The sequence below is a fragment of the Prinia subflava genome, chromosome 8 (genome assembly GCF_021018805.1).
Source record: "Prinia subflava isolate CZ2003 ecotype Zambia chromosome 8, Cam_Psub_1.2, whole genome shotgun sequence".
Lineage (NCBI taxonomy): Eukaryota > Metazoa > Chordata > Aves > Passeriformes > Cisticolidae > Prinia > Prinia subflava.
The window spans coordinates 10731102-10746624 of NC_086254.1; the positions used below are offsets into that span (position 1 = coordinate 10731102).

The window sequence follows — 15523 nt, forward strand, 5'->3', positions numbered from 1 at the left end:
AGGATGTGTAACGCTTCCTTTCTGACTGAGCTTGGCTGTGGGCGATGCTGGCAAGGTGCAGGGAGATCAGTGCCTGCCTTGGACACTGAGCCAAAGGAAAGCCCGGGGGGCTGTGCCAGGAAGCTGGTGCTGCCCTGCTGTGCCATTCTCATGCTGTGGCGGGAGGGATCCCTTCCTGCTCTCCTGTGCCACCAGGCTGGCATCCCCACGGTCCCCTGGGTTGGAATGGGATGGCACCTGTGTCTCAGGATGTGCTGCCCTGCTTGGATGTTTTGTAGTTTAACTGGATAAAAGCCGTGGTGTATTTGCAAGCACATTCAGATCAAGGCAGATGTGAATTATTCCAGCTGTTCTGGAATAATTCTTGTTGAAAGGAGCCTGGAGAGAAGAGTGCTGACAGGCTAGGGGGGAAGTGTAGGAGAATGAAGTGACCTGGGGGTCACACAGGCTGGGCTGTAACCTGCCCCCCTCCAAGGGTGCCTTACACAGAACTGGGTGTGCATTAGTCTCTTGTCCTGTGGAAAATACATTTTGAGGCAATACAGCTGCAAATTCCAGTGTCTCATCCCTTCAAATGACCCCTCCATGTGTTATAGACAGCTGGGGACTGATCTTACCCAAGTTCTTGTGATGAGAAATGTCACAATGGAATAATTAAATACTGGGGCTCTAGGGACAGTCACTGGGGAAATTGCCCTCAGAGGTAGCTGCAGCATTTATTAATAATTAAAGCTGTGCCTGCTGTGCTTTTCACTAAATTTGTTTCATTAATATTTTATTGTTTTAAAGAAATAAAGAAAAGCAGTGAAGGTGGGAAGAGGGCCTGTTTCCTAAGCAACAACAATGCACTTCTTTGCAGTTATTTTTAAAGGCAGGTTGCTTCATTTAAGATTTGGAACCAAATTGCTGCATTGCTCCAGGCATCCAGAAAGCTGCTTTTCTTTTTCTTTTTTCTTTATGTCTAATTGAAAGAGCACAACAGTTGCTGGGTTAAGAGCTGTTGTGATGGTTGCTAGACAGGAGCTCGAGCGTGCTGTGAGGAAGTTCCCCGTGCTGTCATCACTCACTGTCCCCCCGCCGCTCTGCGGCGTCCCTGCACGGATGCTCCTTTCCCTCGCAGGGGAGCCAGCCTGGCTCCAGAGCTGTGCTCAGCGCTGGGCTGCTCCTGTCAGGCCACAGGCTCTGCCTCTGCCACCCACAGGAGTCTTTTGGTGGCAGAGGCGGTCTATGGTGGGCACGAGGGGTCACTCAGGGATGTGCCGCACGTCCTGCCCCCGCTGCCAGGGAGCGGTGCCGGGCACAGGCTGTTGTGCCTGGGGGGTGTTGGATTCTGAGGCATCGTCCTGGCTGCAGGTGCCACCAGCGTGGGAAGCAGCATCAGACCTGCTGCGTGGTGCCTGTCTGAGCAAACAGCAGTGTGCCAGAGCTGAGGCCAGGGCACTGCCCCGTTGTGCCCTACGGCAGCTCGGTCTGCCTGTGGCTGCTGCTGGGGTGGGGCTCAGGGTGCAGCCGGCAGGAGGTGTCTGTGTGCTCCTCAGTCTGGCCTGACACTCAGGTTAGTTTTCAGTGAGGACAGGTCTTTTTCAGATGCAGGCTTTCAGGTGTTAAGGGATTTGGAGCCTTCAAGTACAATAAGGAATCTTGAGGAAATGCTCAGCACCTGACAGTGTTGGCCATAAAGTGCAATAAAATGCTGCCTTCTCTCCAAAAGAGCCGCAGAGCGTGGGGCGAGAGTCAGTGTCAGAGCAGATGGAGTGCCACTTGTTACTGTAACCAGTGTTTAACGTGGCAGGGGAGCTGCAGTGTCCCCATGGGCTGCCTGCTGCCACCCAGCACAGGAGAGCCCTATCAGTGCTGCACTCCGAGCCCGGTGAAGGCTGCCCTGCCCTGGGCACACACCTGGCACATGGAGCTGGGTCTTTTCCCTTGCCTGTGAATGAACTGGTCTGTTCTCCTTCATCCGTTTGTGTGACTCTGTGAGTCATCTGCAGTCTCACTTCAGAAGCTGATAGACAAGGAAAGCTTATTTTTTGTTTTGATTTGTTTTTTTTTAAATTTGTATTTCTGATTTCCTTTCCCTGCAGCAGGTTACATGAGAGCTGGCTAGATTTCTGCTGCAGTCTTGCAAGGCTAGCATAGTGCAGTGCAGTGTTTTACTGGTGGCCACCAGGGCATGTTAGTGTGGTTCTGTGTGGCACATGTAAAGTGGGGTGAAAATACTCAGATTGCAGTTCATTTACGGTGCCATTATCTGTACTTTACCAGGTGCTTGTAGGTGCAGATCAGACACACACCTGGTTCTGATCCGTGTCTGTCCCTCCGGCTCAGTGCCTGGTGGCAGTGAGCAGTGCTGGCTGAGGGGTGGCAGTGAGCAGTGCTGGCTGGGGTGGCAGTGAGCAGTGCTGGCTGAGGGGTGGCAGTGAGCAGTGCTGGCCGGGGGGTGGCAGTGAGCAGTGCTGGCTGGGGTGGCAGTGAGCAGTGCTGGCTGAGGGGTGGCAGTGAGCAGTGCTGGCTGAGGGGTGGCAGTGAGCAGTGCTGGCTGGGGTGGCAGTGAGCAGTGCTGGCTGAGGGGTGGCAGTGAGCAGTGCTGGCTGGGGTGGCAGTGAGCAGTGCTGGCCGGGGGGTGGCAGTGAGCAGTGCTGGCTGAGGGGTGGCAGTGAGCAGGGCTGGCTGGGGTGACAGTGGGCAGTGCTGGCTGGGGTGGCAGTGAGCAGTGCTGGCTGAGGGGTGGCAGTGAGCAGTGCTGGCTGAGGGGTGGCAGTGAGCAGTGCTGGCTGGGGTGGCAGTGAGCAGTGCTGGCTGAGGGGTGGCAGTGAGCAGTGCCGGCTGGGGTGGCAGTGAGCAGTGCTGGCTGAGGGGTGGCAGTGGGCAGTGGTGGCTGAGGGGTGGCAGTGAGCAGTGGTGGCTGAGGGGTGGCAGTGAGCAGTGCTGGCTGGGTTGGCAGTGAGCAGTGCTGGCTGAGGGGTGGCAGTGAGCAGTGCTGGCTGAGGGGTGGCATTGGGCAGTGCTGGCTGAGGGGTGGCAGTGAGCAGTGCCGGCCGGGGGGTGGCAGTGAGCAGTGCTGGCCGGGGGGTGGCAGTGAGCAGTGCTGGCTGAGGGGTGGCAGTGAGCAGTGCTGGCCGAGGGGTGGCAGTGAGCAGTGCTGGCTGAGGGGTGGCATTGGGCAGTGCTGGCTGAGGGGTGGCAGTGAGCAGTGCCGGCCGGGGGGTGGCAGTGAGCAGTGCTGGCCGGGGGGTGGCAGTGAGCAGTGCTGGCTGAGGGGTGGCAGTGAGCAGTGCTGGCCGAGGGGTGGCAGTGGGCAGTGCTGGCTGAGGGGTGGCAGTGAGCAGTGCCAGCCGGGGAGTGGCAGTGAGCAGTGCTGGCCGGGAGGAGGCCGGGGCGGCGGCCCCTAACGCTCTGTGCTCCCCGCAGGTGTGGTGGAGGCGTGTCTGCTGCACATGCTGAAGCGCAGGGCTGCCGGCTTCCTGCGCACCGACAAGGTGGCCGCGCTCTTCACCAAGGTGGGCAAGACCTGCGCCATCGCTGGAGACGTGTGCAGGAAGGTGCAGGAGCTGCAGCAGCAGGTGGAGAGCAGGTGAGGCTGAGCTCTGTCTGTCAGCCCAGTTGATGCAGTGTGTGTGCAGCACGGGGGGACACAGGCTGCCCCGAGAGTGCACAGGGGCCTGTCTGCCCACGGGTGATGCAGCTTTGTTGTGTTAGTGGCTGTAGATGTTTGTGTTTGGTCAAGCTGGCAGTGAGCAAAGGGACGGGGATGGGGAGCTGGGGCTTTGGTGTTTCATTTTGCTTCTCAGTACAGCAGAGGAGCACATTCAACCCACACACAGCAACAGAAGTGACTAATTACTGATTTCAGAGAGGGCCCACACTCAGGGTATGGTGGACCAGCTTGGACTGTCAGTGGGAAGGGAGGGGGTGGAAGGAGGAACTTGAGAACAGACATACTGGAAAAGCTGTTTTGGGATGCTCCTGCCAAACCAGGGACAAATTTGTAGGTATCGTAGCAGAAACGGTTAAATTAATGAAGAGTAATGGGAAGAAGGATGTTATAGGAAAGCTGTTCAGTACATACTGGACTTAAGCACAACAGAATCCCGGAGTCAGGGACTTGAGGTTATTGGAAGTCTTAGACTTCTTGCTGGTGGTGAGTAGCAAAGTTAAAATTTTCAATGTGGTTCTGTAGATGGAATCACAGTGCATGTCTTGTCCTGTAAGCTCAGGACAAGAGCATTTTTAATTCTGTTGGTAGGCACTGCTGAGCCCTAAGACCTCTTTGCACATCATAGGAACTTTTAGCCTCTGATCAATTTGCTGTAAGAAGGGCTTTGCTGAGAGAGCTTGTCTTCAATTATTGACGGTTATTAAATTAGTACTTCTGTGTAATTTTCTGACATTTATCTTTATTAGACTTTTAATTATCAGACTTTGTTATGTCGTTTTTGACAGATATATATCTATTTTTTATATATTTTTAATTGTGCCTACTGATACAGACAGGGATTTTATTAATTTTAGTTTTTTAAATGTTGGGAAGAAGGATGCTTTCTACTGAAAATTCACCAGCCTTTCTGCTGGTTAAGAGCCCACACATACACCTCTCTAACCACCAGGGAACTTTGGCTGTGTCTTCTAACAGAGAGGAGCAAATGAACTTAAATTCTGTGGTTTCTTTTGCACAGATTTTGAGTGTTTTTCAGCTATTAACAGCCACAAAATTTAAGTGCAGTAGAAAATACACACAGCAAAGATACTATTGGGAAATACTGCAGCGGGTGGACTCGCCCTGCTGGATGTATGAAATGAGACAGAAGGTCTGTAACAGCCTAACTGTTCGTGAGGCTGTGGCTTAAGAAAACCCCTGTTTAGGATGTGCCTAAACACACCCGAATTGCTCTGATGTCAGTGGGTCTCTGTAGGGGCTCCTGCAGGACTTGGGACCCTGTCAATGCAGAGGGGAATTACAGATCTCACCCAAACCGCCCCAAACAAATGCATTTACTCTGTGTAACTGAACAGTTTCCTGAAAGGGAACCCAAGTGCTGGCAAAGAACCTGAAGATGTCAGGGTTTCTTTCCTCATTGAGGCAAAATGGGACCTTCTTCTATTTTAAGGAGGAGATTTTCTGGAAAAGACATTGAGAGAGTTCCTGTTCCTCTCAGCCCAGGGCAGTGTGTGGAGAGCCAAGGCATGTGCCCCTGTGCCTTCTAGCCACCTTTCTCCTGCAGCTGCACGGTGTTACCTGATGCAGGGGGATGGCTTTCACTGGATGATGGAGCTGGCATCAGACAGTGCAAATTCTGACTACTTTGATTTTATCACCTTTTGCAGGAAAAATCAGCCAGGGCAGGAACCCCTCAAAAGGCAGGGATCAACCACAAGCAAAACACCTGTCCTGACACCTCAGGCTATCAAGCACATCTGGGTTCGGACAGCCTTGATTGAGAAGGTGCTGGACAAGATTGTGCAGTACATTGTTGATAACTGCAGGTAAGGAAAGCAGCAGAAGCATGGGGATTTGTTGGACTGATGCAGCAAGAGATTTCATCAAAAGTCTGCAGCAAACCCCTGTGATGCAGGCTTCCAGTAAGACGAAAACCACTTAAAAAGGCATTTAGAAAAAAATGTACTTCAACTTTTCATCATTGACAGTGTTTCAGGTTAAAAAAAAATAAAAATTAACAGGCATCCAGAAATCAGCCACAAACGTAACTTCAAGTATGTTAGGTGCCCATATTCTAATGGGACCTAGACCTTAGTGGAATAGAAATATCTACTAATAGGTCATGAGTTGAAAATAATCCTTTGGAACTTGAGGATGTCAGGGAGGAAAATGTCTTTTGTAGATGAAAGAAAGGAGAATTAGAACAGGAGGGGCTAAGTGACATAAATCCTTACAGTTGTGAAAACAGGTTCTTTGAATCATGTTTCCTTTCTAGCAAAATCAAGCTTTGTGTAAAGTGAAAGTCTTCCCTTGCAAAACCAGAGAAGAGCATCAATGCTTTATGGATGTATTCCCCACAGACTCCTTCAGGGACAAAGATGAGTCCTCTCTGTTCTGGTTTTGCTTCCTGCTGCCCAGCATCAGCTGTGGTTTGCCAAGGAGTGGCTCTTAACTCCTACCCTCCCTGCCCTCCCATAACCCATGATACAGAAGACTTAATGGGGCACACTGAGGACAATCTCCCATAAAAAGGGAAAGGAAGGGACCCTAAAGCCTGGTGTCATCCCAGAAAGGCACTTTGCTGGCAGGGCTGCTCTTGTCGTTCTGCACTGGCAACACATTCTTGTTTATCCAAAGCCAATGGGTCTGAACAAGGATGAGAGCTAAGGGCAAAGCAGCTTATTTTCTCAGTATTTTCCAAGTTTGTGTTACTGTGTTCCGTGTCATTAGCTTTATTTTCATGATGTATCTTGCCACTAAAAGCAAGGGAATGGAAGAAAGGTCTTTGTGCTGTTCAAGCAAACTGTTGCTCTGGGATATGTAATACCAGCTTGGCTTTTATGAGCTGTGTGCAGAAGAGACGGAGGGAGGGTTGGCCATGTCTCAGAGACACAGTTAATAAAAGCATTTTAGTCTACTGCCTCAGCGTCTGCAGATACATGGGTACAAGGGATTTTAATTTCTTTTCCACATAATCCACAGGAGACACATCAGGGGAGTTTGCTCTCAGTTGTTCCCTCACTGTGTGTTGTAGATGTTCACCTCACTGCCTTCCCCATCCGTTCAGATGAGTTAGGATCAGGTCCTTCAGTGCAGGTGTGTGATTTTGAGAACCTGAATATGGAAAAAACAAACCTTTTCATAAGACTTGTTACCATGCATTTTTGTGTCATCGCTGCTCAGATGCTCCATGTTCATGTCCTTCAGCAGTTTTGTCCTGGAGGAGGAGCAGGTGCTTTAGAGTTTGAGCCCCATCTAGTGAACAGACCACAGAGGACAATGGCATCCAAGAGCTGTGGCTGTTTGGGCCTCTGTGGTTTTGTAAAGCAGCTTTGCCTGCTGCAATGGCAAGACTGCAGGGTCACTGCAAGAGCAATGTGGTAGTTCATTGTTCTTCACAGGGTTTCAGGATGATTCCTCACAATGGAAGAGATGTTTAAGAATGTGTGGATTGTTTCGTCTCTGTGGAAAATGGACAAAATTGCTTGCAGAGAGCTATTGTTTGTTCCCATATTGTAATTCTGCCCAAAGCCCCAAATCAAATATACTGGGTAAACACACTGAGCACAAGGCAAGCTCCTGCCTCTCCAAGCTCAGTTGAAAAATAGATGAGACAGAATAAGCATATCGAGAGGCCCTTTGTGTTAGACCTGTAGCTAAACCCAAGCTTTGAAATGGTTCACACCAAGTAATGTTTTTAACTGGGCACTGATCTTTTATTCCTAGTAAATACTATGAAAAGGAAGCTTTACTGGCAGATCCTGTTTGTGGCCCAATACTGGCTTCTTTGCTAGGTGAGTTCTTGCAAAGTTACATCTTATGCTGAAGAAAATACATAGTTTCCTAAAGAATTTTGCATTATGACAGTGTTGCAAGAGGTGAATTTTATATCTTGTATGTAGTTAACTATTTGTAAAAGAGCAACAGTGAAGATGTTTTGTTGCAGACCAGAAGAGTTTGATCATCTGGTTTTATTAGTAATTATTGTTTGGATCAGAAAGCAGAACAGGAATGGATTTTTACTGAATGCTTGCTGGCAGTTTGTAGCTGCTAATGCTGCTGTGTCCTACAGGAATACTCTTATACAGCCCTGGGTAGTAGGAGTGATACATTATTATATTGTCTGTATTGTGGGCTGGTCCTGTAGGGTTGGTGACTGTTAGTATTCACTTGGCTTGAGAAGGAAATCTCACCCCCAGTGCTCAGCCAGCAGGATAGCACTGGGTGTGTCTCTGAACAGACTCAGGTTTCTCCCTTGCTCTTTTCCTAGTTGGACCGTGTGCTCTGGAGTACACCAAGCTGAAGACAGCTGACCATTACTGGACAGACCCTTCTGCTGACGAGCTGGTGCAGCGGCACCGCATCCACGGCGCACACGGCCGCCAGGACTCCCCCTCCAAGCGCCCAGCCCTGGGAGTAGGTATTTATTCTACCTGTTTCTGACCTAGGGCACAGGCTGACAGTAAAAACAGCCCCATGAGGGAGATACCTGAATCTGGAACAGCCTTTCTTTTCTCTTCTGTAACGGAGCTTTATCACAGACAAGAAGTCCATTTGGGCCACAATGTCCTCTTTATCTGTATGTAGGAAAGTTTGAGATGCAGCACTAAATTCTGTGGCTTTTGACAGTTGTGATCTGGCCAGGTAGTTCACAAGAAGTTGTGATCTGCCGTGGTGAGGGCTGAGTTGGGAGTCCAGGTGACTCCTGTGCACACGCTGCTCGGGAGGCTGCGTGGCCGTGCCTGACCTGGCCGTGTGTGCAGATCCGGAAGCGCCACTCCAGCGGCAGCACGTCCGAGGATCGCTTCGCCGCCTCGGCGCGGGAGTACGTGGAGTCCCTGCACCAGAACTCCCGCACGCACCTGCTCTACGGCAAGAACAACGTCCTGGTGCAGCCGGTGAGTGCCTGCAGCTGGGCTGGGACTGCAGCAGGCAGCGCTGCAGCGGGGGTGCAGCTCAGACCTGTCAAGGGCTCGCTGCACTCTGTTCTCAGCACAGAGCTGCCTTCTGCTTGGCTCTTCTGTGCTGGGGTAGATTTGAATGTCACAAATGCTTTCACTGCCTGACCACTATCAGTGAGCAATGGGCCTGTAGGTAGGAACAAACATACTGGAAGGTATTTCATGAACCAGCTGTGTTGTGACTTTTCCCCTCTTTCTAGTAGCAACATTGTATATCAGTACTTTCGCTGTTGGGTTTCCCTCAGCACCTCCCAGATACTGCAGCTTTGGAACTTGCATGGTATAGAAAGACTGGAACAGATATTTTATGCAGAGATTTTGTGCACTTGAGTCACCTGGGTTGTCTATTTATTGCTTCTGTGAACAGAAAGATGACTTGGAGGCAATTCCTGGGTATCTCTCCCTTCATCAATCAGCAGATAGTTTGACATTAAAATGGACTCCAAACCAGCTGATGAATGGAACCCTTGGAGATTCAGAACTGGAGAAAAGGTACTCATTGCATTCAGAAAGATGGGAAGCACTGTGTGACCTGCTGGGGGGCACCTGGAAAAAGGAAGAGGAGGGGAAGGGGGAAGTAGAGGTTGTACAAACCTGGTACCAGAATATCCAGTGTGGAGAAACTAGCTTTCCTTTGCTGTTTACTTGACTAATAATTTACTTTAATTGGCCAAACTTAATAGGCAGTTGTTAAGTTAACAGAGTTTTTCTATCAGGTGCTTGGAACTGCAAGCATTCCTGAATATGGAAAAAACAATGCTTCTTGCACTTTCCTTCCCTTTTAGTGTTTACTGGGACTACGCATTGATTGTGCCACTGAGCCAGATCGTCTGCATCCACTGCCATCAGCAACGTAAGCATAACCCTTAGGCATATATTCCCTAAAAAGACATAAACAGGAGAGCCACTTGAATGATTGCTTTTCCTCTCTCAGTGTTGGGAACACCTCTGATTAGTTCTGGCTTGTGGGAATGAGTGTTAAAATCTCCAGTCCCAGCTGACAGAGGATGACAGCTGTATGAGGCTTTGATAATTTGCTTGTATCTTGAGTTTCTTTAGGACTAAAGGGCTGATATTGTCCTTAGAGCACACTGTGCCTTACAAACCTTTATTTATCTCCTTAGAGATGATCCCAGATAAAATTTACTTAGAAGGTAAGAGCAGAAAATGGAGGCTGTGATGTAACAGTGTGGACTCCCCTTGTCCTCCTTGCAGCAGAAAGCAGATGGACATTAGTGCTGGTGAGTCAGGACGGGACCCAGAGGCCTCCGCTGCACTTCCCCCAAGGAGGGCACCTCCTCGCCTTCCTGTCCTGTCTGGAGAATGGGCTCCTGCCCCGTGGCCAGCTGGAGCCCCCGCTGTGGTGCCAGCAGGGCAAGGTACTGCTCTTCCTGGGGAGCTCTGGGGTGAGGCTGGTGTTCATCTCTCTGCTCCAAAGGGTCTGGGCACTGACCTCCAGCTGCTTTATGGTAAAGCAGGATGCAGAATAACTCCATTTAGCATACAGAAGAGTAGTGTTAAGTACCCCTAAACCACCAGCTGTATATGACTCCACTGTTTTCTCCCTCACCTCCTCCCAACATTGAAAGTTTGGAGATTTAAAATGCCAAAGGTCTGCAGTACTTAGTTTGTTGTATTCTGTTAGTCACTCATAGCTGAATGCATGGAATTACTGTTTTCTCTAGGGCAAGGTGTTTCCAAAGCTTCGAAAACGGAACAGCAACAAATCAGTGGACCTGGACGAGATGCCAGCTGAGGACACATCCACAGACTACGTCTTCAGAATTATTTATCCTGGACACAAGCACGATAACAGTAAGTGCCTCTGTTCTGCATTGTTTGAAAAAGAAAACAAATGAAAAACCAAATCAGGCATCTGAGAAATTCTTGAAGTAATATCCTGAGAAATACCTGCAGGTGACAAGCCACATTTTTGTAAGGGGGTAAAAAATTCTAATAAATTTCACTGAGAGATAATTGTGATCAGCAGGTACAGCTTAGGTTTCCTTAACACAGTGAGACTTACTATCGTAGTGGAAATGGAGTTGAGGTGGGGAATCTTATATTTACTCTGTATTTTACAGAGGAAGTTTTCAAAATACTCCCCTGGGCTTGCAAACTGAGACTGAAACAAAAAAGGTTGCTTGACTAGCCAAGAGCAGTTATGCTCCTGAAGTGAGGATATTTTTGGCCACGATGCTTGATCATAATGTTGTTATTAGGAAAAAACCCAACCATAAACTCTTTAAAGTATCCCAAGAACTCCCTGGGCTAAGTTTTCCTGGCTTGGAAGCACAAACTTAACAATGGATAAATAAAGGCCCTTCCAAGGAAACTAAATGAATTCCCAAGCACCAAACCACCTCATGTCATCAGTGAATACAAATTCCTTACATGCAAGAAGGCATTTGAGCTAGTTCTCAAACACCATGTTCAGTTTATTCCCCTTGGCAAAGAAGCAAGAATTTCCTGGGAAGATCAGACCCTAAAGTTTACAGGGTAGTTACTGCTCATAGTGGGACTTCCTGCAGCTGAGGAGGCAGGAGAATCCTCTGCAGCCCCCCAGGCCTGGCCATGCTGCTGGCTGGGCCTTGCTGGGCTCTGGGCTGGCACAGGTAAGGCCATGCACACACCAGGCAAGCACCTCGTGCTTGGGGAAGAGGCTGCAGAGCCCGGGGGCTCCTGGGCAGGGGCTGCAGCTCCTGTGCCAGGCAGGAACTCTGCCTGTCTGCAGAGCCACACACAGTTGGGAGTGAGGGTTTGCTGTCCAGATGCATCTGCACAGGTTTCAGGGAAGGGGCCACAGCATTGCTAAGGGCACAGTGAAGGACAGAAGCTAGCTGGAGCCTAGACTTCCCCTGGAGCTTTGCTCAAAAGCATACTCAGCTGCTGCAGGCTGGCACTGGGATCTTTCTCCCTTGCCATGGTGTGCTCTCACAGCCTGTGCACACCCAGAGGCTGGCCTGAGTTTTGGTGGAGCATGTTTTGTTTCTGTCAGAAACCCAGTTTCACACCCATTTACAAGAGCTTGTGCCCTCGAGCAGAGGACACGATTCAGGTCCTTTGTCTTTGCTGACCATGTCCTTTTGAGCTTTCCCACAGCATTGAGTTCTTTCTTCTTATGCTCCTCTTTCACTATTTTCTTTGAGCAGTAACTATTAACTACCACCACTTAGCTGCCAGCCGCTCTACCTCTGTTGACGATGATGAGGAGGAGGAAGATAAGCTACACGCAATGCTATCAATGATCTGCTCTCGGAACCTCACAGCTCCTAATAGGATGAAAGGTTTTTATCCTCCTCCCCTGTGTCCCAGAGCTCTCTTGCAGCTCCTTCCACTGATGCATACAACAGTGTTGGCATTATTGCAGGGACAGACACCTCACTTACGCCATAAGATCTGGAGATGGAGGTGACTGTGCACAGAGGCTGGGAATGGGCTCACAGCCCGTGGGGAGCAGGAACAGCATCTTCCCTCTCCCTTGATGTGTGTGCTGCTGAGCAGCAAGCCTCCTCTCCTGTGGGGCTTCCTGCCCCACCTTCATAAGGGCTGGATATTGGGACAGGTTCTCAGGAGAAAAGGAGGGAGTGTAACAGCCTTGTGATCTCACAGATGACGTAGTGGGGTATGCAGAGAAGGCTGTGTGGAGATGCAGTGCCTGTCTGGGGTCAGTACTTTCATTCCACTTGCATCCATAGGCTGGGTGGGCTTCAGAGGATCAGCTGTGAGCTCCACCACCCTCCACAAATTTGTCATCTATTTCTTCATATTATTTAAGTTGGTATTCTCAACATGTGTGTGCATTTGGCATCAAATAGTTTAGCTCTGAATTCTGAGAAGTGCTTGCTTTTATACCCTGGACTGGTGGGACTGACTGCAAGAGACAATAATTGCCTGCATCTCTGTACAATGCCAAAGTTCTGGGTTAGACCAGGGTATGCCTCAATTCTTCCAGACTGCCCAGACACTTATCCCAAGGGAGCAGCCCCTAGAAATTGATAAAGCCCAGCCCAAGTTAATAAGGAGTTCTTGGAAAGAAGTTCCAAAAATAGTGTTCCCCTTGAAAAAAGATGCTGTTTTAGGAAGTTTCAGTGTGTCCTGATTGTGCCTGGATGTGAGCCAAAATGGGAAGGGGGACATTTAACTGCCACATACACATAAGGAACACAATTTAGTCATTAGTCAGTTGACAGCACATGTAAGTTATGCCACTAGAATGGCTGCCAGGTGTCTGCTTTTGGTTATGCAGTCTTGAAGGGGATGGTAGAGTTAGGGATGTGTGTGGTATTAGCCTGGCTGGGCTGCTGTCTCTCCAGCAGGCCCATCCCATAATGACAACACTGTTGTAGCAGGTTTGCCAGCCATCTGCTTTGACATTTTGCAACATGCTCGACTTTTGCATGTAGCTGAAGTTACAGCTAACACCACTACAATTAATTTAAAAGATGCTGTTCACTCTAATTCTTCACTAATTCAGGTACCTTTCATCTGAATCTTTAGGTTCTGTGGGGTTCTTTCCTTGTTTCTCTAAAAAACAATAAAAAATTAAAACTGAAAAACCCAATTTTCCTGTCTACAGAGGGGAGGCAAAAACTAATGATCTAAAAATGTTTATCCAGTGGTTTTTATTTGAACCCAATAAGAAGCTGCAATAAAGACTGGGTCGTTCAGCTCCTTCCTGAAGAATTAAGGTGAAGAGCATTTTTGCATCACACTTTGTTTTGTGAAATGAAACACACATGACTGCTTCCGCATGAGCCTGTGCTTTTTCTGTTAACAAATGGGTTTACTCCACTCCTCTCTCACCTCTGCCCACTTTCTAATAGGCACTCCTAAAATGCTTTGTGCTACCTTGATTTAAAATGCATGAGATGGTTTGGAATTGCCCTCTCCCCTCCACTCAACAAATATACGTTTTAAAAGCACAGCCCAGGGGACTGGATTTTGCTTGTAACTGTTAATTTAGTGGCATATTTTATGACATACATTATTGTATTTGCCTTAATTTTAATCATGGGTGAGCTGAAAGGCCAGTTATTTATTATAAACCAAAAACCTCACGAGTTCAAATGCCAGCTGGGAAGGCCGAAGAGCTGAAGCCAAGCTTTCTGAAGGGAGCTGCTGATTTTTTGAGTTGCCTTTCTGAAGGTGGTTAAAAAGGCAAATAGATTTGGTGAAGCAGGGATAACTCAGGAAGCTGCATTTACAGTTGGATCACATACTCCTGTAGAGAGTATCCTTTTATAAATACAGTGTGGACATTAGCAGGACTGGAACTGTCCTTCTGTGCTGAGTATTTCAGGATCTGGTTCTGAGGGGGAAAGAAGCATCTTGTGAAAGTGACTGACTCAGATTGCCTTAATTTCTTTCATGCTCCAGCTTTCACTCTGGCTGGAGCAGCAGTTCCATGGCTGATTCCAGGAACTGCAAAATGAAATTCTGAGGCCTGAATTAAGTAGAACGTTGGACTAGATGATCTCTTCTGGCCATAAATAACATTTCCATAGTATTACACAAGAGCCAGTTTAGTTGTTACTGCAGCACCCTTTTCTCTATTCTCTTGAAACATGAACTGGGATGTGCATGGGCAAGAGAGGGGCAAACGGTGAAGGGATTTGGCTTCCTGGGAAGGACCTGCACAGCATGCTGCAGGTCCAGAGCAGTGATTCTGAGGATGCTGCTCTCCTGTTTCTGGAACCGAGGTTCAGAGCCTGTTGAGAAGTGAAGCATGAATCACCAGATGCCCAGGAGGAGGGGGAGAGAAGGGAAAAGGCTGATGTCCCTCTGTCTTGTTTGGTTTTTCTGCAGACCCCAGTGAGATGATAGAGATGCAAGGCTTTGGGGCAAACCTGCTGTCGTGGCAGCTGGAGCACTGCAGCCAGGGCTCCTCCTGTATCTCCTGTTCCATGGGCAGCTCTCCCTACGACATTCCCAGCTGCTGCAGCTGCATCCACGACCGGTGAGCAAGCTGTGCAGAGCTTACCTGGGGACTGTGCATGCCACAGGTAAAAGCAGGAAGGTTTGAGTGGTTGCAGAACTCAAGACAAAGAGTAACAATTTTCAAGTAGTTTGTAACATAAGAAGATGAATTTAGGCAGCAGGGAATTTATTTTATAAAACTAACCTATTAAACTATGCTCAAGTCACATTGTGATAGAAAAATTGCATCTAGTTCTTTTGTCTAGTGTAAAATATTTCAGCTGTGGGAATGTTGTCTTTACCAAGTCATTAACAATTGAATGAAGGGCAACAGTTCAATTTGACACAGACCTCTGCAGTGCACCTGCAGCAGTTGTGGCTGTGTGGAAATCTGTCTGGGGCCAAAATGTTGGTGGAGGAAATGCTTCAGTGGAGTTTGTTATTACTGTGTCCTTTAAACTAAATAAATTGTGGTGCAGAGAAAAAATTGCTGTGTGTAGGACACAGGGATCAGCATGGAATTCCTGATGCTCTCTGTCCTCACCACCTGCTCTTGTCCTGTTGATGTCTGTCCACAGAACTCCACTAAAGATGTTGTGTGAAAGCATGAAGAGGCAGATCATTTCCAGAGCCTTTTATGGATGTAAGTGAAGCTTCTTATATCTGGCCCATGTGGTATCCATATGCTTATCTAAACACCACGGGATGTTTGGCTTAGAAAGCAGTCTGACCCTAAACTCAGGGCAGGAGGGTGGATGTAACTCCAGGGCCAGTATTTCAATTTGAGTTTTGCAGCTGGCAGTGAAGACAGAATGTGGTTTTATACGGCAGTGTCATAGATGAGGATGTGTCTGACGCGTTGAACCTCTGGCTCTGCTGCAGTGGCTCACTCTGCAGGGTGCAGAGCGAGCTCAGTGCGGGCAGGGCTGTCCCTGGGGTGCCCTGGGCAGGGCTGCCCCTGGGGTGCCCTGGGCAGGGCTGTCCC

At 48.8% G+C, this 15523-nt stretch overlaps 1 protein-coding gene across 6 annotated transcripts in view; it reads left to right on the forward strand.

Moving 5' to 3' along the window:
• The window catches only part of SGSM2 (small G protein signaling modulator 2), a 34664-nt gene that overhangs the window by 9822 nt on the left and 9319 nt on the right, over positions 1 to 15523 (forward strand). For 2 of the 6 annotated variants that reach the window (XM_063402953.1, XM_063402956.1), the window contains exons 3-14: positions 3412 to 3574; positions 5326 to 5484; positions 7385 to 7452; positions 7929 to 8074; positions 8422 to 8556; positions 8987 to 9111; positions 9405 to 9472; positions 9835 to 9998; positions 10305 to 10434; positions 11772 to 11906; positions 14428 to 14578; positions 15117 to 15181. In XM_063402953.1, the coding sequence (XP_063259023.1) occupies positions 3412 to 3574; positions 5326 to 5484; positions 7385 to 7452; positions 7929 to 8074; positions 8422 to 8556; positions 8987 to 9111; positions 9405 to 9472; positions 9835 to 9998; positions 10305 to 10434; positions 11772 to 11906; positions 14428 to 14578; positions 15117 to 15181 (1509 nt within the window). The remainder of the gene's footprint in view (positions 1 to 3411; positions 3575 to 5325; positions 5485 to 7384; positions 7453 to 7928; positions 8075 to 8421; positions 8557 to 8986; positions 9112 to 9404; positions 9473 to 9834; positions 9999 to 10304; positions 10435 to 11771; positions 11907 to 14427; positions 14579 to 15116; positions 15182 to 15523) is intronic. The other 4 variants (XM_063402955.1, XM_063402954.1, XM_063402957.1 and 1 more) reach the window with 4 other exon arrangements.